At 39.5% G+C, this 20411-nt stretch overlaps 3 protein-coding genes across 4 annotated transcripts; 2 read left to right on the forward strand and 1 right to left on the reverse strand.

The window, feature by feature from the left end:
• Positions 1-121: 121 nt before the first annotated feature.
• Positions 122-2324, forward strand: LOC6563690 (probable arginine--tRNA ligase, mitochondrial). The gene is made up of 4 exons (XM_001989821.3): positions 122-196; positions 260-1418; positions 1744-2110; positions 2171-2324. The coding sequence occupies exons 1-4, from the start codon at positions 161-163 to the stop codon at positions 2322-2324; spliced, it is 1716 nt and encodes a 571-aa protein (XP_001989857.1). The 5' UTR covers positions 122-160.
• A 12-nt stretch (positions 2325-2336) lies between these two features.
• On the reverse strand, positions 2337-19943 carry LOC6563688 (28S ribosomal protein S9, mitochondrial). The gene is made up of 7 exons (XM_032737576.1): positions 19807-19943; positions 19494-19712; positions 19263-19436; positions 19117-19202; positions 18695-19055; positions 2577-2739; positions 2337-2500 (listed from the first exon to the last, which is right to left on the reverse strand). Exons 1-7 carry the CDS (start codon positions 19900-19902, stop codon positions 2409-2411), a joined length of 1191 nt encoding a protein of 396 aa, XP_032593467.1. The 5' UTR covers positions 19903-19943; the 3' UTR covers positions 2337-2408.
• LOC6563689 (transient receptor potential channel pyrexia) lies at positions 10679-17876 on the forward strand. 2 transcript variants are annotated; one of them, XM_001989820.2, is made up of 3 exons: positions 10679-10815; positions 14453-15797; positions 15855-17876. In XM_001989820.2, the coding sequence occupies exons 1-3, from the start codon at positions 10694-10696 to the stop codon at positions 17355-17357; spliced, it is 2970 nt and encodes a 989-aa protein (XP_001989856.1). In that variant the 5' UTR covers positions 10679-10693; the 3' UTR covers positions 17358-17876. The 2 variants fall into 2 exon arrangements, with proteins under 2 accessions (XP_001989856.1, XP_032593466.1); XM_032737575.1 differs by lacking the exon at positions 10679-10815 and adding an exon at positions 12020-12459.
• Positions 19944-20411: the final 468 nt, after the last annotated feature.

The raw sequence follows: 20411 nt of genomic DNA on the forward strand, positions 1-20411 counted from the left end.
GTAAGGAGAGATAGATAAATGCAACAGGTAATAAATCAAACATAAAACTTAAACATTTCGTAATATATTTCGCCAGTTAGTTGTCGTACCGTGTGTGAGACCAGCATATGTTCGGCTGTTCGCAACACTGTCGCAGTGTTGCCACACTGTGTGAAATATCATGACCAGCCGGATTCGGCGCGCAATTTGTGACCAAGTAAATTAATCGCAATTTGCTTATGATTTATAAATATATATGGTTTTTTAACGTTTGACGCAGCTGCCACAAGTAAAGAGCATTTACCATGCGTTGGAAGTGCCAGCCAAAAAGCAACAGACCGCTGCAGCTCGACCACTGCTGCAATGGATTTTGCCGGCGACTGTTGCACAACAGGAAAACCATTTGTTGGAATCGGTGAAAAGTCAACAATTTGATTCGACGTATGTGGAACATGTTCAAGTGGTGCACAGTACGGGACGCAGTGCAGCCAAAGTGGAATTCCATCTACAGCCCGATAAATTTACACAACACCTCTTACAAACAGATCCAATCCCCTTTAGAGCCACTGATTTCCAGGAGGAGCGCATTGTTGTTGAGTTTAGTTCGCCGAATATAGCGAAGCCCTTCCACGTCGGACATTTGCGATCCACCATCATCGGCAACGTGCTGGCCAATCTGCATAAGCATTTGGGTTATCGGACGACACGGCTCAACTACTTGGGCGATTGGGGAACCCAGTTTGGTCTGCTGGCACTTGGCGTCCAGTTGGGCAATGTTAGTGATGCAGAAATGCGAGCTGCTCCCATTGAAACCTTATACAATGCCTATGTGGCGGCCAATCGAGCAGCTGCCGATGATCCCAAGTTGGCCCAGCAGGCACGTGATTTGTTTAGTGCGTTGGAAGCCGGCACAGATGCAACTATGTCTGGCCAGTGGCAGCAATATCGTCAGTACACCATAGATGAGCTGCGAGGCGTCTACGAGCGCCTTGGCGTCTCTTTCGACAGTTACGAATGGGAGTCGCAGTATTCGCAGCGTGATATTGGAGAAGTGCTTGCTCAACTACGCTCAGCGGGATTACTCCAACGGGAGCAGGATGGCCGTGAGATAGTTGTGGTGGACCAGCGCCGGGTTCCCGTCATCAAGAGCGATGGCTCCACGTTGTATCTGGCCCGTGATATAGCGGCACTGTTGGAGCGCCAGCAGCGTCTGCAATTCTCACGCATGCTTTATGTCGTCGACAATGGCCAGGCGGATCATTTCAATGCACTCTTTCAGACAGCTGCCAAGCTGGACAAACGCTTGACGGACAAGCTGCAGCATGTGAAATTCGGAAGGATTCATGGCATGAGCACTCGCCAAGGCAACGCCATCTTCCTGAGCGATGTGCTCAATGAGGCCCGGGATGTGATGCGGGAGAAGCGCAGCAATAGTTCAAGTAAGCGAAAAGCAATTCCTCATTTGGATTCCTTATTATACTCTGAACCCTTAAAGAATGGGTATAATAATTTTGTCCAAGCAGCTCTGACCCTATATTCAATCAAAAACGTATTCTCATATTTATTTAATTATTTCATAAATAAACGCGCTGCCTTAGAACTCTTGCACACCTGCTTACATTTGGGTGTGCGTAAGTTTTTAAAGGGTAATTTGGCAATAGAACTAGAAAATGTTTAATAACTGGTTTAGGGCATATCGTAGTCGAGATCACTAGACTACATCACTCTTACATGTTAGTTTAAAAATTCGAATTCTATTTGCAGCAACTAAAGTGAATGTCGCATTAAACGATGATGAACTCTGCGACATTCTGGGCGTGTCTGCGGTGCTTGTCAACGTGCTGAAACAGCGTCGGCAGCGTGATCACGAGTTCAGCTGGCAGCAGGCGCTGCAGGTGAATGGCGATACGGGCATCAAGCTACAATACACACACTGTCGCCTGCACAGTCTACTGGATAACTTTAGACACATCGAGCTGGCTGAGATAAAGCCCAGCTGGCAGCATTTAACTGAGGAGCCAAGCGATGCAATCGATCTGCTCTACGAGCTGGCGCGCTTCGAGCAATGTGTTTGGCAGGCCAAGGAACAGCTGGAAGCATGTGTGCTGGTCAACTATCTGTTTGGCTTGTGGTGAGCATGAGGAGGTCATGGTTTAATCAGACAGCTAATCTTTGCTCTCTTTGCTTCCAGCAATGCGACAAGTCGCGCTTTGAAGCGCCTGCCCGTGAAGCAGGAGAAATGCCTGCAGAAGCAAACACAGCGTCTGCTGCTCTTCCATGCGGCCAAGCGCACCTTGCAGCAGGGCATGCAGCTGCTGGGCCTGAAGCCTCTTGACCAAATGTAGTTCATTACTTAATTTAAGATATTTTGGGCTTCTTTATTGAACATTTGAATGGAAATGCAATGCTGCTTTGTAATTTGCCGCCGTTTAGCGCTTCTTCCACGTGTACTTGCGACGTGCGCCTTCCTGTCCAAACTTCTTGCGCTCCCGTCTGCGATAGTCACGTGTCAGCAGACCGGCTGCATAAATAGAAATACATAAATAGGTAATAAGTACTGTAAGCAATTAGTGACAATTTTGGGCCCCGGCACTTACCCAGACGCATTGACTCAATCATCTCTTGATCAACGAAGCTGCGCAAACTCATCGCAATGCCCCAACGAATGGCGCCCGACTGACCGGATGGACCACCGCCCTCCACATTGGCCTCCACATCAACTTTACCCAGCATTGAGCTGAAGCTCAACGGAAAGAGCAGCTACAAAAAAGAGAACAAACAGAAAAATGCATACAAAACGTTATCGTATTAGATGTCAAGTTCAGAGCGCTCGGGGCGGCTTTTGCTTATATTATGTATGTACAGCTGTGAATAAAACAATATCACTACTTTGCAAATGTGCACTTATAATTATGAAAATTAGAAATGCATAAACTTACAGATAATTGTCTATTGAATTTACCAAATCAAATCATTTTATCTGTATCAAATAAATCAATGCATAGCTTTAGAGGAAGAGCGAAATTCCTAATAACTCCCATTGATGGTTGGCTTAGAAGCAGAAAGTGCCTCATTGACATCCACCCACAGATTTTCAATTGAATTGAGCTGAGGCTTTTGAGCAGGCCACTCAAGGGTTATTGTCTTGTTGGAAGACCCATATTGGGGATACCTCATAAATTGAGTGGGATTACATCAAAGAATTCCAAAATATTAACGTAATCGTGTTGATTTCTTTTGGTTTTGATCCAATATATTGAACATAGTCCATAGAAGCCCCTGCCGTTATGCTTGACTCTCCATTTTTAATGACTTGCAATGCGTATCTTATTCTGAGTTTTGAAATCACCTAATGTACGAACGGGAGTCATTTTCTTAAAATATTCCCAAATTATTGGACTGACCAATTTGGATGTTCCTTTGTGAACTTCCTGTACTTATTTACGCGCTTTAAAAATAAACATTTTTTGGGATTAAGGCTTTAAATTAAGTTCCCTGAGACATAAGTTAAGTTCATGAGACGAAAGAAATCACTTTGTTCGTGCGAATCAACCTTTTGACGTACAGCTAGTTTTCATCCAGTTTTTTCAGTCTTATATATATATATATATATTTATACGGAAAACTAAATCAATATATTAATAAACATTTGAAACAATTGCATAACTAAATGTCTATTTTTCAGTTCAGTTCGAAATTGTCGTAGAGGTGCTATTTTTTCGCAACTGTAAATATCTTTACTACAGTGGAGCTACGTACATATTTACATATACATATTTAGATACTATAGATATATATACATGTCTGTATGTATATAAAATATATATATCTAAATGGTGCAGTGCATTGTATTTTCGTGTATGTCATGCAAAATTAAACTGCGAGAGTATTTCCTGCACTGCAATAATAACAACAATAGCTGTATAGAAATAATGACAAAATCATTAGCCAAATTGAATGGCTGCTAGCCACAACGAGTAACTGCAACAAATTGTTGCATATCTGCGTACAGGGCAATTAAATGCATACGTTATAGGCGGTTGTGATGCAAATAAGAAACGCTTTTCAAAAACGTGTGAGACTGCTCTAGGCGTATTAGTTTGAAGTTACCCTATATGTTAGTTTAAATGGCATTAGCTGTTCAGGCTAAAATTAAATGGGATATCCATGAATTGTATACCTCATTCTTATTGTTATTATTAAATACAGCAACATACATCAGTTAGCAGTTTAGCAAACACCTCTTCTTATTTTCAAGGAAATTAAACATTTGAAAGGTGTGACTTTTAAGGCAGTTATCGGCAAAAGTAAACAAACTATTTTATTTTAACTACATTCAATATCAGCTAAAGTTTAGTCTAAGCTGACATTTTTTAGAGCAACTCATTTTAACTAAAGGTACACAAAAGCACAATGATTAGTTTCTGATATTTAATTCACGTTACGCTTCAAAACATGTTTACACTATGAATATTTTGCTTTTTACCTGTACCAGAAGGTAATTGACGTTGTTCGTTTTTGATCGACATTGTAGAATGTGTATAATTTAATAATATTTAATTTTAGTTCAAATTTACTTTTGTCAAATTTTACAAATCACTTTTGACATTCCAACCAGAGTTAATAAGCATAAATTAGACCACGCATATGTGGCATGATAGGGTACGATGGCGTGAAGTCTATACCCTAACTGGGGGTATTTTAATGCATGGAATTACTACATAGTATTGATCAGAAGATGAATTCCTGTACCAGTTAGTAGTCGTACTAGTCTACAAATTTTTAAAACTTTGCTAAAGGATGCTTCTTTCACAACAAATTCAACAATTTAATCAAATTGTAGTCACATTTCATTATATATCCTATCCTTAAGTGTTTTTCTTTGGTCGTGCACATACCCATTTAGTAAGATTTGTGGTTAGAGGGTATAATTACTTCATGACAAGGTGATAATTACTAGCCGCAGGCTAAGCAGCTCACACAACGTGTTCAAATGGGTGTTGGGTAAATGCATTTGCATATGCTTGGGGCGGGGCTGGAGCGGCGACTGTTCACAGTTCCCTTATAACATTTGAATTTGTGTATACGCCATTTTCAAATTGATTGCCTGTCGAACACCGAAAGCTATCCAGTGCCAGTTCCAACTGGGTACAAAAACCGGAGTTAATTTATGGACAAGGAAGGACCATTTTGTGTGTGTCGCAAAAAATCGTGTTATTATGTAAGGCCTGAAGATGTTGTCCAAAAATAAAAAATTGCAGGAACTAAACATGGATAAGACCATATTGTTGAATACTTATCAAAATATAATAAATCGATTCAACGGCACAGATATGCAAATGCAAATAATACAAATCTGAACTCTGACGCCAATTGCAAAGTCCAATTTGACAACAGATTTATTTTGTTTGACGTTTTTTGGGCTATTTTCGAAATGCGTGGGAAAGCCAGTTAGCGTCGTATATACAAACAATATGGTCTACAGCACACAAACAATAAACGTTATGATTAAAAACGAATAAACAATAAAAATACATAATAAAAAGACGCAAACAAAGCAGCAACGAGCACAAATTTGGTAAAAAACAAAAATAAAAAAAAATAGAGGCTGACAAAATGTGGCTGCAAAGCCCGGCAGAATGAAAACAATCAATCATTGCAGACTTGACAAAATTATTTTGATTTGTTTGTGTATCTATAATTTGTTTAAGCGAATTGTCAGATGACTTCACGCAACAACAAATAATAATAAGCCACAGCGACAATGGCGGCGAACAAGACTCTTAATTGTTTGGTACTTGGCAATTAAAGTAAACACACACAAAAAATAACAAACTAAACTCGCAAATGGGAGGCGACACGTTAATGTTCATCTATGGAACAGGTTAGCTCAGATCAAAAAAAAAAAAACATATATTTACCGAGGGGTGGGGGAAGGGGAGCGGAAAATTCTTTTGGCTAGCCGGTTAAAAAAATGCTTTGAACCAGCGGCGCTTCAAGATATCTCGTGTCACATTTTATTATGATTTAAATGAATTTGATAGCTGGCTGGCTAGCTGGTTCTGTGGAGCGTTCGAAAAGCTGCTCACTTTAGCTTTTCCCCAGCCATAAGCGTACAGCCAACTGTACATGTGTGTATATAAATCTAAGTAGAAGAGATGATGACGATAACGATAACGACGATGACGATGATGATGAGATGATACTGTTGATATCATGAGGCGGGCATATATATAGTATATATACTAAGTGTACATTCAGCTTCATTGGCGCGCGCTCAAAAAATTGGATTCGCTCATCCACCTCCCACAAAATCGCATCCACATCGAAACTTGTGGTCTCCATTATCATCTCGGCGCAGTTCTTTTTATCAGTCAATCCACGCTGTTGTCGCGCTTCAAGTCGCGGAAAATTTTACACCGAGCTGAGAGCTGCAAAGTGATACATTATCGGTTTATTTTTATTCTCATTTGGATAATGGGCAATGTGGCGCCATTTGCAAAAACACCGGCTTTGGCCAGCACACGCATAAAGTAAATCACATTTCAGGAATAAGGCAAACTTTTCGGTCACAAATAACTAAAAGAGTTCCACTGTTCTCGCAAGTCATTCGTCTTTAATTTGTAACCAATTAGCGGAGTATTTCGAAATTTGGCGTAAACAAAAAAAAGAAAAAAAATCAATATTCATTAATAACATACATTAATAATTGATTTTTTATTTTGCAACATTAAATTGCTAATTATGCGTTTTCTACTTTGATAAATTGACCAGCGGTACAGGTTCTTTTATCTTCGCATTAATTATTGTCAACGGTTTCCACGAAATACGTTTCTTTTATCAAGAAGTATTCTTTCCGTTTGTATTCGATTACATACACATTTGCGTTGCAATCTACTGTTGTATTATCCTTTCATTGGTGGAGATTAAATTACGGTTACGTGCACGATAAGTGCCCAGCTTGTGAGCAGCAGGGGGGGTGCTTCAGGTTCAAGGGCATTCGGACAGCAATGCAAAAATATAATTCATCTGGCAAGTCTCGCACAAATGCTTTGCCTTTCCAATGGGCACAACATGATGCTCGCTTTGTTATCCACCACCACGCTCCCGTTGCCCGTTTTCTCGCCTTTGTCGTCATGATGTCCGTAGAAATTCAAATTAGTTTCAATTATAATTGAATCAACGCAACACGAAGAAAGCGAACGAACCAAACGAAACGACACGAAGCAAAACGAAACGACACGAACCGAACGAAGGAACGAGTAAACAATCAAACGAAAAAGAAAAAAAAAACGAAACGAACCGAAACGAAACGAACTGAAACTAAGGCAGAGTTGATTTTTTGGGGGCGGCGCAGTTTCAAAATGACGTTGCATCGTCGCATCTAAACGATAAATTGCAAATGGCGCTTCCGGCTCAATGCTGGCACTTGTATTCTAATCTTTTATTTCAACAGTTACCTCTACTTCTTATCGTTCAACAAGAAAATACTCGCCACTTTTAAGTCTCGATTTTGATTCGATACTTGCTCTGCATTAAATCAGATTATGTTGGGCCGTTTTGTGAATACATCATTTGGTTGATTTTGCACTATGGGGGCGTTGAAAGCCAATATTTATTTATAGTGTTAGAGACTTTCAACTGGCGATTCGAATTCGAGTCCGAGACCCGAGAACTGCAAACTGGTTTTTCGACTTAGTCGTTGGCCCCTCGAAGAATTTAATTAGTTTGTGCGCATAGTAATTCATTCAACAGTTTTATATTATTTCTTTTTATGTTGTCGAAATTGGATTCGATGTCTGATTGACCAGTAAATTGGCCAATAGCTCAAATTTTTCGATCGTTTAGTGCGGATTAAGAAAGTCAATTTCAGTGGCTTGTTTCCAGGCACGTGTAGTTCCCCAGCTGTCTGCTTTTATCGCCTTGTTTGTATTTATGTCTACTTTTTTTTTTTGATACGCAAACAGGTTCAAGAGTTCCCCGCAGAGCTTCCTAAGCTATTTTTTAATAATTTGCAATTCATTATTTGTTTATTGCTTTCCTTTTTTTTGTTTTTTTTTTTGTTAGTGTGCTTTTTGTTTGCAATTAAGAAAATCAAAGCAAAACAAAACAATTCAATTTCACGTAATTCTGCTGTTAATCATTTTGGATCAGCAATGAATAGATTGCGCAATGGCAACAGCTCTAACGAGCTGCAAGTGCAATCAAACAAACAAATAAATATAATTAAATATCTGAGCGTGCCTAAACAAAAAAAAATACTAAATGAGGTGTGCTCTTTGGCCTAAACAACGTTTGACGGGAGGCTGCTGCTCGGTAGCCCGAGAGTTATACGATAGACTTCTTTGTATAGCCCTCAAATTGCCGCTAACAAGATATCTTTTCGAAAGAGTTAGCGAATTACGTTTTACAAAACTTGAACCGCACCCGAGGCACACCACGAGCAGTCTCACTGCCTGGTTAGTTACCCATGATACCAAACGGAATTTACTCAACAAATGAATGAATGCCCAGCAGGCGAGCCGCTGACGTTGACATAAATTGTAAATAATGTGAACAAACAAAATCTGGCTAGAAATCAACAGAGAAGCAAATGCTTTTGTTTGTACGAAAAAAACACACACAAAGCATTTTAAATTATTAAGCATACTACAAAAATTGCATCGCAGATAGTGACACAATTTTCATTAATCTAAAAATAAACCTAAAATCCGAAACTTCTTCTTTTCACAAATATTTGATTGAGTCAACAAAATTTGTGTAAATTTCACTCTTTAAATCAATAATGGAGATTTGTATAAGCTGTATAATATTTTAAAAGGATATACAAAAATAGTGCTAAAGTGCTTAGAAAGTGCTTTGAGAGCTTTAAATATGCCAAGCAAATTGGTTTCAAATTATAAAGTTTCGCAAATTCATAAAATCAATATTTATTTGAAGTTGAATTCATTCACTAACTGATAGAAATGTTGCTTCTATTCCTGGAACATATATTCGATCAAATTTATTATGCAGTCAGTTTTTAGTAGATTTATCGCATCTTTTAGTGGTAAAAGTGATTAGTCGAAAGTTCACGTGTCCAAAACACTTATATAAAGAGCATTAATACACACTCAATTCGTAATGTTTAAGTAGTTGTTCTCGTTCTTTCAATATTTGTGTTTACAAATACTCTGACTCAAGGCATTAACACTTGCCTAAATGCAGTAACAAAATCAACCAAGCATTAATGTATATATAATTATGTAAATTGTGCATTTTTTCTTTCCCAACCTTATTTTCAGACAGTACATGCCAATTTCTGTATGTGAATGGGTGTGACTGAACTTACTTTAAAACTGTATACAAGGAATTTGCCCGTTGCGTTGCCTTGATTATGCACCCATCCCTGTCCTTTCATCGGCAATAATTGTTGGACCATATTATATTTAATACCCCCATTTTTTCTTTGAATTTAAATTGACTTATTCTTTCATTCATAAGCAATATAACACCAATTTTTTAGTTTTTAAAACCTTTCTTAAAAGATGAGTACTTTTTTATTCAACATCGAAACAATATTTAACTTTGAATTTAAATTTGTTATAGCTTTGAATATCCATATTTTAGAAGACTTTAATTGTTTTCTATCGAAAATGCTATAGAAATTTGTAGTAAGATTTGCACCCCTCTAAATTTGCAGCCACTGCTCCGATTAATTTACAAAAACGCTATCCAGTAGCACTTTTAGATAAATTCCCAAAGCAAAAAAAAATATCAAAATGATGTAGTCAATATCTACAGCCTTTGTAATACCCTGTACCGTAAAAATACTTGTAATTATAGCTGAAGTTCTTAGAATTTATAGTCAGGGGTGTTGGCAATATTTCGGCATTGTCGGCATTGTTTTATGATCGAATTTTAAAGGAGCTCCGATTTCTATATTTAAAGCTTATTGTCTCCAGTCTCACATTTACAATATGCTCTTCGTTTTCTATTCGAAAAAAAAAAAAAGAATATAGTTAGTTGGAGTGTGTCTCGTGATGCTGATGAAACTACTGTTTATATGGCCGGTCTTATCGCTGCGTCAAATGGGATGAGTGTTTAGATAAGTCCCCACCAAGATTGTCGCATTCGGCGTGCGCAAAAAAACCCACGACTAGTCCGAAAGGAAGAGGCCAGGGGAAGTCAGAGCAGATTCAGAGCAGCAAACTCAAAAAAAGATGCTAATGTCAATATTTGGTTTATATCTGTGCAGATTATGCGTATAGGCTGGCACCGAACGTAATCGCAAATTGCTTGATTTAGTTGTGATCCAATCCCACAGTGGATCACACACAGGGAGTGGGATAAAAGTAATAAACAAAAACATTCTCCATTTTCGTTGCAGCTGAACCCAAACCCAAAAACAAAGCTCAAGCCAAAGTTGCGGCCTTAAATGTCAGACAGCGAACAAACGTTAAGAAACTGGTCTATAAATTTGCGTTGCTGATATTGGAAAGTACATTTTTGTTTGTCGCCTGGTTTACTTTTATTTAAAACGTATGTAAGTGCAGCGACTTGGCTTGAATTTTGGTGCATATTTGCGCGTTTTTCCAATACGAAAACTGCAACAACATCAAGAACAACAGTAGCAGCAACACCAGCAGCAGCAGCAACACCAGCAGCAGCAACAGCAGCTGTGACAACTTCAACTGCAAGTGGAACGCGTAAAGCAACAAGGTCTGTGGTCGCCATGGAGAATCTCGGCTACAAGGAGGGCAGCACGAAGCCGCGTCGCATGACACGTTCCATCAGCGTCGTTACCAAGACCGAAGTGGAGCAGCCGCTCAATGAAAATAATGCTGCGAATAACCGGTAAGTGGCAATGCTGCATTTGAGTGTCCCACTCAGTTATTTATATGCATGCATGCAACTTGTTATTCGAGACGAACCCCGAAAAAAATACCTAAACAATGCCACAGGGAAAAGATAAAAATTTGCGCACGTAGAGGATCAATTGATTTTTGGGTGGGGCCAGTAACATGACGACTATAAAAATAACAGCTTTACAGTTATTAGCTAATTTAGCTTATAATGTAACTAACCATAACTTGTTGTCTAGATCGCGCTTTCATTGTTCCCACGCTTGCGAATTCATGGAAAAAAGAATACTTCTACTTCAAGAGAAACTAATAAAAAAAAACTCAGGAATTTATTATTCGAGTAAACACAAGTATTGAATAATAGCATGCGATTCGAATAATGTAAAAATTACAATGAACTGCTGGATGTCTAATTGAATATTGAGTTTGCCAAGCATCACAAGTAACTCAAACGACCAACTGCAATAAATAGAATTTAAATTTTATTTATAAACAATCGACAATTTAAATAATGTATGCAATTTCTTTTTAAATATATTAAATATAAGATATACTCATTTCATTTTAAACGACACTCAAAGCCCATATTAAGAATTCGAGTTCGAATTATGGAGAATACATTATATATAGAAATTGGCTCTAAGCGCTATTTCCACTTAATTAGTCTCGCGTTACAAAGTACGAGTTCGGATTGGTGAAGTTCGACTTGGTTGAAGTCCGTTTGTATTATTAAAATTACGCGATTGAGTTGGTGTCTGAGTTAGACTGAAAGAGTCAAGAGTTAAAGCGTTGTGCGCAACACTGTAACACTTTACTCGGCATGCAGTTGGATTTTCTTCAGCCTACTTCTATAAATAATCAAATCTAGGTAGCATTCCAGTCTCTCTTTTCGTCTGCAGCAAATTTGCCAAATTTACGCTTTACTCACTCCACAACTCAGATCAACTCTCACGCGTTCAATTAACTCTCTTGTTTTGGCAGCTAGTTTCTTTTTTTTTTTTTTGATTTTGGCAGTCAGTCACTCTCACGCCTCATCTTTCTCACTCTCTCACACATATTTGTGGGTGTGTGTGTGTGTGTTTCTGCTTCAAGCTCGATCAACTTGAGCTGGCACTGAGCAGCGCTTACCGTTTTCCAACCATCAGTCGGTATTGAAACAACAATGCAGGCGGACGCGTTAGTTGCTGACTAAAAAAAAAAAACAAATATAATTCGCCAAGGCGCGTTCGCAGTTCGTCGTAGTTCCGCCAGTTTATATAGGCAGACTAACTAATACCTGCATACGATCAACGGAAGTGAAAAGTTCGCGTTTTTCTCACATCGTTTTCGTTTTGTTTTTTTTTTGCATTTTCCGTCCGTTAGACACAATTGTTTAAAGCGCCACAAAAGGCAACCATTGTAAGCCACTTGGCCCGCACTGACTGACTGTCTACCTGTCTGACGTCTGTCTGTCTGTCTATCTCTCTGTCTGTCGTCGTATCGGATCAGTCTGTAGATGGGTCACTCAGTCAGTGGAGAACTGGTCGGGCTATCTCCTATGTGTGTATCAGCGACGTCGCATTTTGGAAATGAAATTAGAAATTGAAAATAGCTCATTAGCGAATTGGCATCATCCGTGGATATGGCTGCAAACGGTGTACGTAAAATCCACATACACACATAAGTAATACACTTCTGCACTAAGTGCAGAACAAAGCCCGGCATGATTAGGAAACAGTCCCTGGGACTCAGTTTCTCCCTGAAATTATGCAAAAGCTGCATTTGAAATTATCAACTGTGAGAATGCGAAACAAGCAGACATAAGAAAAACCGCCGGCAGTTGAAGCAGATGACAAATGTGATTTGGCTATAACAAAGTGCACAACTATAGACAACAACAACAACAACAATAAAAAAAAAAGAATATGTATAAAAATAAATAAATAATTTATACACACATAAGAAACTTGCCGCCTTTGCATAACTCAATATACATATTATGTTGATTAACGACATTCTTAATTATGCATGCCTCGCAGTCAGCAACGTGCAGCAAACGAACTTTCAGTGTCATTTCAACCATAAACAACAAGAGTACATTAAAAAAAAAATCTAAACACAGTTGAAGCTGGCAACAATACTAGCCACAAATCATCAATATTATCACAGTGCAGAATATCTAATACTCTCTTCAAAAGTTTTTCATTATCTAATTAGTCATGCGACAAAGTCATAAATTCTACTCTTGTTTACAGTATATTTATATATATATATAGTTATATATATATATATAAATATATAGATACTACCAAATGAGACGAGTGATAGTTTCATCCATTCATTTTTTCTGTTATGACTGCAGTTTAAGCAAACGACGACAAACTTCAATAAGTTTAAGTGATTTGTGAAAACAAAGCAGAGTTTTGTTAAAAAAAAATATTAACACAATTCTAATTACATTGTACAAAATTGTCAATTAATATGGATACATAAAAAGTGATTACGTTCTGCAGTGATAAAAATGATATTTAGATATCTCTCAATTCCCTTTGCTGGTCAAAGCTTAAAGTTTAATAAAGCTGTGCTTTTCAGTCATTAGACAAAGTATTTCAAAATGTGCAATCTGTACAAAGTAAATAATAATATATATTAAATATTTATGGATTATGATATACGTTTGCATATCTGAACAAATTTGAACACGCTCGGTAAGAGTTTAAAATTTTAAATAAGTAGACCGGTCGATTTACATTTTATAGATCGTTTAAAAACTGATATTTCTATTCATATTTATTGTTAGAACATTATTAGTTGCAAAGAAGATTTCAGAGAGCTAATCGAAACAACTTTATTGCTGAATTAGCAAGTATATTAAATTAATAAATTAGGAATTATGTCTACAACCATGAAATACAGCAGGGCCAATATTTAACTTAATTTATTTAATGGCGACTAATATCAGCCGACATCGAAAAATACAAAAAGTAAATATAATAAATTAAGTCAAATCGAAACTAAGATTGAATATTTGAATTTAAATTAAGAAAACAAGAAAAATGTTAAAATTTCTGGAGGGTTTTATATGCAAACTTGGGGCAACATTTGTTGCATGGATTGGAAAAACAGAGAATCCAAAAATTACAAAATTCGGTGAATTGCAACTACAAATGTAAATATTAAGCAAATGAAAATATTTATTGAAATTGGGTTCTTAGTGATAGAAATAGGGAAATATATAAGAAGATCAAGTCTATTGTAATCATTACGGAAGAAATAATTAGTGGAGCAACGCCTAAGAGAAAGTGGGAAGAAGTAATGTGGAAGTGGAGGGAACAGTAAAACTATCAATCTACTTCATCTATTAGTAATTTAACTATTGACACAGCAACTAGCATAGCATATTAATTAGTTAGGGAGAAATTTCTTTAAATCTGATAAAGTTCTATGCAAAAACAAATGAAAATTTCTACGAATTTTAATTCCTAAGCGGTAACTCTCCTTTAAATGCATGCTTTATATTAATGCCTTGCAGATTGTAAATTATATATTTTTATATAATTTGTATTTTTTAATTGTTAAAATATGCATAACCATAAACTGGCAGCTGTAGCTAATGGCAATTTTGTGTGTGTGTATTTTTTTAACAACAGTTTCAAATCGATTCCACCCAATCTGATGGTGCGATGGCGGAACAACACTGACGCCATGATCGAAGCCCAGTATCCGACAGCTGGTGAATTCGAATACATGGAGTGTGGTCCATCGCCGCCGGCGGAGAGTGCGCCGAGCATGTACGATAGCTTCGAGGAGCCAACGAGCGAGCTGAGCGTTCAAATCTGCAACGATACGCTACGGATCAGTCTGATCGATCAGATCAAGAGTGCGGCGGGCCGGGTGCGCCTGCTGGAGGACATTGAGCAGGGCAATGTGGTCACTGAGAGTCTGGGCAAACACTTTGAGACCGCCTCGAAGCTGGAGAAGAATCTCAGCTATTTGTGGGCAGCATTCCTCAAGCGCTGGGATCTGATCGAGGCTCTGCTTGCAGCTGGTGCCGATCTGCATTTTTGCGATCAAAATGGCATTTCAGCCTTGCATTTGGCCGCCTTCAGTGGGTGCCTGGCCACGCTGGATCTGCTCGTGGCCAAGGGCATGAATGTTAATCTGCAGCCCAAGTGCTATACGCCGCTGCATTGTGCCGCCTTTGGCAATGCTGCCGAGGCGGCCAAGCTCCTCATCAATAGCGGAGCTCAGATCACCAAAGATACGAACAAGCCCAATTGTGAGGAGAGTCTGCTCCACTGCGCCGTTCGCTCCAATGCACTGGAGTGCCTGCAGCTCTTCATTACCGAGGGAGCCGATGTGAATTCGCTGAAGCCGAATGGCACCAATGCCATACACCTGGCCGCTGATCTGGGGCATCTGCAGTGCTTGGAGGCGCTGCTGAATGCCCCGAATGCCGATGCCAATGTGCGCATCTGCATCCGTGAAAAGGAATCGACGGCTTTGCATCTGGCCGCCGACGAGGGCAACGTGGAGTGTGTGGATCTGTTGTTGTCCAAGGGCGCCGATGCTAAGCTAAAGAATCATCGTGGTTTCACGCCACTTCACCTTGCCGCACGCACCTCCAGCTTGGAGTGCGTCGAATCGCTGCTCCGCAATGGGAATGCGGATGCGAATGCCGAAGATTTCGATCATCGGACACCGTTGCATGCTGCAGTGGGTAAATCGGAGAATGCCTACGACATCATGGAGACACTGATCCAGTGGGGTGCCAATGTCAATCACAAGGACATCTATGGCTTTACCGCACTCCATTTGGCCGCACTCGATGGTCTGGTGCAGTGCGTCGAGATGCTCATCTTTCATGGCGCCGATGTAACCACAAAATCTAAGAAGGGTACCTCCGCCCTGAATGTCATTACACGCAAGACGCCAGCCTCGGTGGCCATGATACGACAAAAACTGGACGCGGCCATCACACTGCATCATTCCCAGGTGAGCGGAATATGCGATTAACTTGATTAACATTAATCTATTGCCATTTTCCATTAGGATCCCGTGAATCGCGAGGTGGAACTGGAGCTGGACTTCCGTCAGCTGCTGCAGCATTGTCATCCGCGTGAGATTAGCTACTTGAATACGTTCGTTGATGAGGGCCAGAAGGAGATACTGGAGCATCCGTTGTGCTCATCCTTTCTGTACATCAAGTGGGGCAAGATCCGAAAGTATTACATCGGTCGCCTTATCTTCTGCTTCAGCTTTGTGCTCTTCCTCACGCTCTACGTGCTGACAGCTTTGGCCCACAACTGTTACAATGGCAGCAAGGATGACAATACGACCATCCAGGCACAGGAGCTGTGCCAGAAGCAGTCCATATTGGGCGATATGCTGCGCAACAATCCGTTTGTCATGGAAATGCAATGGTGGGTTTTGGTGGCCATCACCATAGTGGAGATATTCCGTAAACTATATGGGATAACGGGCTACTCCTCGTTCCGGCATTACGTGACCCAAGTGGAGAACATCATGGAGTGGTTTGTCATCACCAGTGTCTTTGTCATCTCGTACATATACACGAAGCAGACGTACACGTTCCAGAATCACATTGGCGCCTTCGCCGTCCTCCTCGGGTGGACGAATCTAATGCTGATGATTGGCCAGCTGCCCGTCTTCGATGTGTATGTGGCAATGTATACTCGGGTCCAGGGGGAGTTTGCCAAACTGTTTATGGCCTATTCGTGCATGTTGATCGGATTTACGATTAGTTTCTGTGTCATCTTTCCGTCATCGTCGTCGTTTGCCAATCCTTTCATGGGTTTCATCTCGGTGCTGGTTATGATGATTGGCGAACAGGATCTGTCGCTGCTTATCAATGATCCCGATGGGAAGGATCCACCTTTTCTGCTGGAGGTCAGTGCACAGATCACCTTTGTGCTCTTCCTGCTCTTCGTGACGATCATTCTGATGAATCTACTAGTGGGCATTGCTGTGCACGACATCCAGGGACTCAAGAAGACCGCGGGTCTTTCGAAGCTGGTGCGCCAAACGAAGCTGATTAGTTACATTGAGTCAGCCTTATTCAATGGGTATTTGCCGACATGGTTGCGTAATCTGCTCCATTATACGGCGCTTGTCTCGCCGCAGGCATATCGCGTGGTGCTCTGCGTCAAGCCACTGAATCCCAGCGAGAAGCGATTGCCGCGGGATATTCTAATGAAGGCGTACGAGGTGGGCAAAATGCGCAAACAATTCGGACACACAATTTCATCAAAGAATCCGGCCGAGAATTATTTGTCGTACAAGAATAAGTACAACAATAATAATAGCTGTATATCCACTAATGGATATGCGCTGCCCGATTCGGATCCCGATTCGACGCAGATGACCACATTAACGAGCAAAATCGATGAGAATGCCGATCGCATTGAGTTCCTCACCCAGGAGATTCAGGAGCTGAAGCAGGTGCTCATCTCACAGCAGCAACAGGCGAGCAAAGTGATCGACAAGCTGCTCATCGTCATCTCCAATCAGCAGAAGCAGCATCTCCGCAAGTAACTGGAGTACACACGATGCCATCTACTGATATTACCTATATATATTTACATATATATATATAATCATCTAAATCACCATTTGCTACACAATTCTTAGGCCTTAGATTCTTCTTGAGTGCGTGCGAGTCACACGCTGACCCGAAGAACCCGAAAAAATTGTTGATATTATATTGTAGTTAGTATATTTGATATTTGAAGCGATCGACGCTCCTCGACATAAATCCATATGCTATTTAGCCATATACGAAAAAAACTATAATTTACCTACAATATACAGTATATATAAAGTATATATGCATATATGTATATATTATATAAATAACTAGTTGTTTAGGCTACATTAGAGGCGAGAAGATTGGCAGGTTTGATTGAGTCTATGTCTGTGCCTGGTTTTAGGCTGTGTCTTTGTTGTTTGGCGTTGTCGCACGAGAAGCGTTAAAATGATAATTAAATATGCAAGTTATATATGTTTTATAATAATAATAATAATAAACTATCCATACAACTATTGTTATAACTATCAAAGTGACTAACTATTCCCCGCCTCTAGTTAAATGCTGCACACAGCTCAAATTAACTTTTACTTTTCACTCAAAATATGCCGGTTTGTTTTAGAGTTTTATGCGAGATGCTAAGTTTTTTCCATTAATATTAGGTCATCAAGATATTATGAAATAAAAAAAGAAAAAAAAACAGTAGGAATGTTGCAGTCGGGCGTAATCGATTGAGAAATACTCTGATACCAATAAGTAACACCAGCTGATAGCAGGTGCACACAAGAAATACCGACTTTTGAAGCACGCTTCTAGTAATTTGGTAACCTTGGCTCTTAAATTATGAGAAATATAGGCTTTTGAGCATTTTTGGTGGTCGGAAGCGGGTGTGGTCGAAAGAAATATGTTGCAGAAGGTTCCTAGTAATCTACTTTCTAAGCTTGGTGATACTATTTATTAAAGTAGAGGAAAAATTAAGAATGGAGCTATATAAATTATAGAATAGTAATTCGATGTTGATCGTTTTTGGCTCAACTTGGTAAGTTTTCCCATCCTACCGATTCATCAAGATAATTAAACAACCAGCAGAATAATTTGCATAAAACCAGACTGATTAACTGAACTGGCTATATTGACGCAACTATTTATGCTAATGGAATGGAAGATTTTGCTCTTTAAGTTAGTTTCACATATCACGTGAGAATTATACTTACAAATATATATCTACTACGTTGACTTTTCTAAGCAAAGCATCTAATTTGCATAGATTAAATAGATTTTTTTATCATTTGCTTACACTAAATTTGAAATCGTGCAATATATATTGCTGATTTATGTAACTCACCTGTTCTTTGTTCTGTTCGTCAGTGAAATACGAGATATCGTGGCCATTGATCGTTATCTTGCCGGTGCCGGGCAGCCGGACTGTTACATCAGCGCGAGCCGTTTTTCGCAGACACTCGTACGTTGTGATGTACTGGCGACCGTCTCCATCAATCTTTGGCTTGGGCACCTCCAGTTGCTTGGACTGATCGATCAGGGGCTTTAGGAAGCGCTCAATAAATGCTTTGCTCTTGTACGCATACGGGGAGGAGATTAAACGTTCCATTGTATTGGTGAAATTTAGATACTCAATGTCTGCTATGTGCTCCACGAGCATTCGCTCAAGCTGCTCCTTGGGCAACAGTTGAAAACCTGCAGTTTCGCTTGAAATATGAGAAAAGTGTAAGTTGCTTGTTGCAAGTTCGGTAGGTGCATAGGACCTACATCTTTTGGTTTTCATCTGGCTTATTTCCGCGCCGTAGCATGCGCTCTTCAAGATCGTAAAGCTTGTGCGTTTCCTTCACAATATCCTGCCACATATTGTGATTGTGAGATTTGTTTGTGTCATGATATAAACTGGAAAAACTTACATGCAGCAGTTGAAAAAAGTTTGGTTTGCCTGTGTAGAACATGCTGTGGAAGGGACGACCAGTTTCGTCGAATTCGGCTGCTTTACGGGCTGGGAAAACCTCCTCTGGCGTTCGCATTGCTGGACGAGCGCTTTTATCAAACAGACCGGAAGGGAATAGATAGGCGATAGCTTCCTGCAAGTGAAATGGCTCGTAAGGAACACTCTAATATATATAATTAATTATACTTACATCTATGTCCTGCTGGGTGAAGGTTTCGGCATCTGCACCCATCATGTTGGCCAAGTGACGCTTTCCAATTTGGAACTCCAAATGCTGCGTTTTCATGAACTCGTCGTGTTCATTGGCCCGCTCCAGGTATGCCTTCATGGCCTTGCTAACCTTTTGCTTCTGCACCGCTGCAGGTGTGGCCTGAACGGTGACCTGTGTGGCATACGGCGCCATTGCTACCTAAAATGTTATGCAAACGGTGTAAAAAAGTCTAGTTTTTGTAACTCAAAATTGTGGTTCTACAAACATGTCACAGTTTGCACACACAACTTACCGCTTGGGAATTGGACGCTCCATTTGTTTTGACAGCATTATGAAGCAAAGTTCTGTTAGTTTTTATTATATTTAAACCGAAAACACGCAGTGCCATCGTTATTGTGTATTGGCGCACGATGGGGCAGGAAGAGGAAGACAGCAATCAGCTGTTCCCCTGCGTCAGTGTTGTGCAGTAGACAAAAAAAACTAGGTGGCAGCTCTATGACCATTAAATTGTGCCACAAAATTAAAAAATGTATTGAACATTTTAAAGTTTGTCTAAAACTCAGATATTGAGCATCCCTTTATATTTATCCTTTGCAGAAAGTTTGGTAATAATAACAGAAATTGTGTAATAACACATTTTATGTAACTCGATATGCATAGATTTCAAGGTTGATTGGTGAATAATGTCAAATTACCGATCACTTCGCTAATTTAATTTAAATAGTTTATATTATGTTTTGCTACCACATGACATGTGGATGATTAAACATATATTTATCTAGTGGGAGAATTGAAAAACTTTCATTTACCATAGTCCTTCTCACAAATGTTTTTTTATTGACTAATTTCAAAACATACAATTTCAATGCTGATATTTTGAAGTATGGAAAGTAAACA

This window comes from Drosophila grimshawi, unplaced genomic scaffold, assembly GCF_018153295.1.
Source record: "Drosophila grimshawi isolate 15287-2541.00 unplaced genomic scaffold, ASM1815329v1 contig_311, whole genome shotgun sequence".
NCBI classification, from domain to species: domain Eukaryota; kingdom Metazoa; phylum Arthropoda; class Insecta; order Diptera; family Drosophilidae; genus Drosophila; species Drosophila grimshawi.

Excerpts from the sequence above, each read along its gene's own strand:
- LOC6563690 (XM_001989821.3), top strand. The coding sequence starts at position 161 with ATGACCAGCCGGATTCGGCGCGCAATTTGTGACCAA. Across the intron at positions 1,419-1,743 it reads GAAGCGCAGCAATAGTTCAA|CAACTAAAGTGAATGTCGCA; the intron begins GTAAGCGAAAAG and ends TTCTATTTGCAG. Across the intron at positions 2,111-2,170 it reads AACTATCTGTTTGGCTTGTG|CAATGCGACAAGTCGCGCTT; the intron begins GTGAGCATGAGG and ends CTTTGCTTCCAG.
- LOC6563689 (XM_001989820.2), top strand. The coding sequence starts at position 10,694 with ATGGAGAATCTCGGCTACAAGGAGGGCAGCACGAAGCCGCGTCGCATG. Across the intron at positions 10,816-14,452 it reads AATAATGCTGCGAATAACCG|TTTCAAATCGATTCCACCCA; the intron begins GTAAGTGGCAAT and ends TTTTAACAACAG. Across the intron at positions 15,798-15,854 it reads TCACACTGCATCATTCCCAG|GATCCCGTGAATCGCGAGGT; the intron begins GTGAGCGGAATA and ends ATTTTCCATTAG.
- LOC6563688 (XM_032737576.1), bottom strand. The coding sequence starts at position 19,902 with ATGGCACTGCGTGTTTTCGGTTTAAATATAATAAAAACTAACAGAACT. Across the intron at positions 19,713-19,806 it reads GAGCGTCCAATTCCCAAGCG|GTAGCAATGGCGCCGTATGC; the intron begins GTAAGTTGTGTG and ends ATAACATTTTAG. Across the intron at positions 2,501-2,576 it reads GATTGAGTCAATGCGTCTGG|CCGGTCTGCTGACACGTGAC; the intron begins GTAAGTGCCGGG and ends CTATTTATGCAG.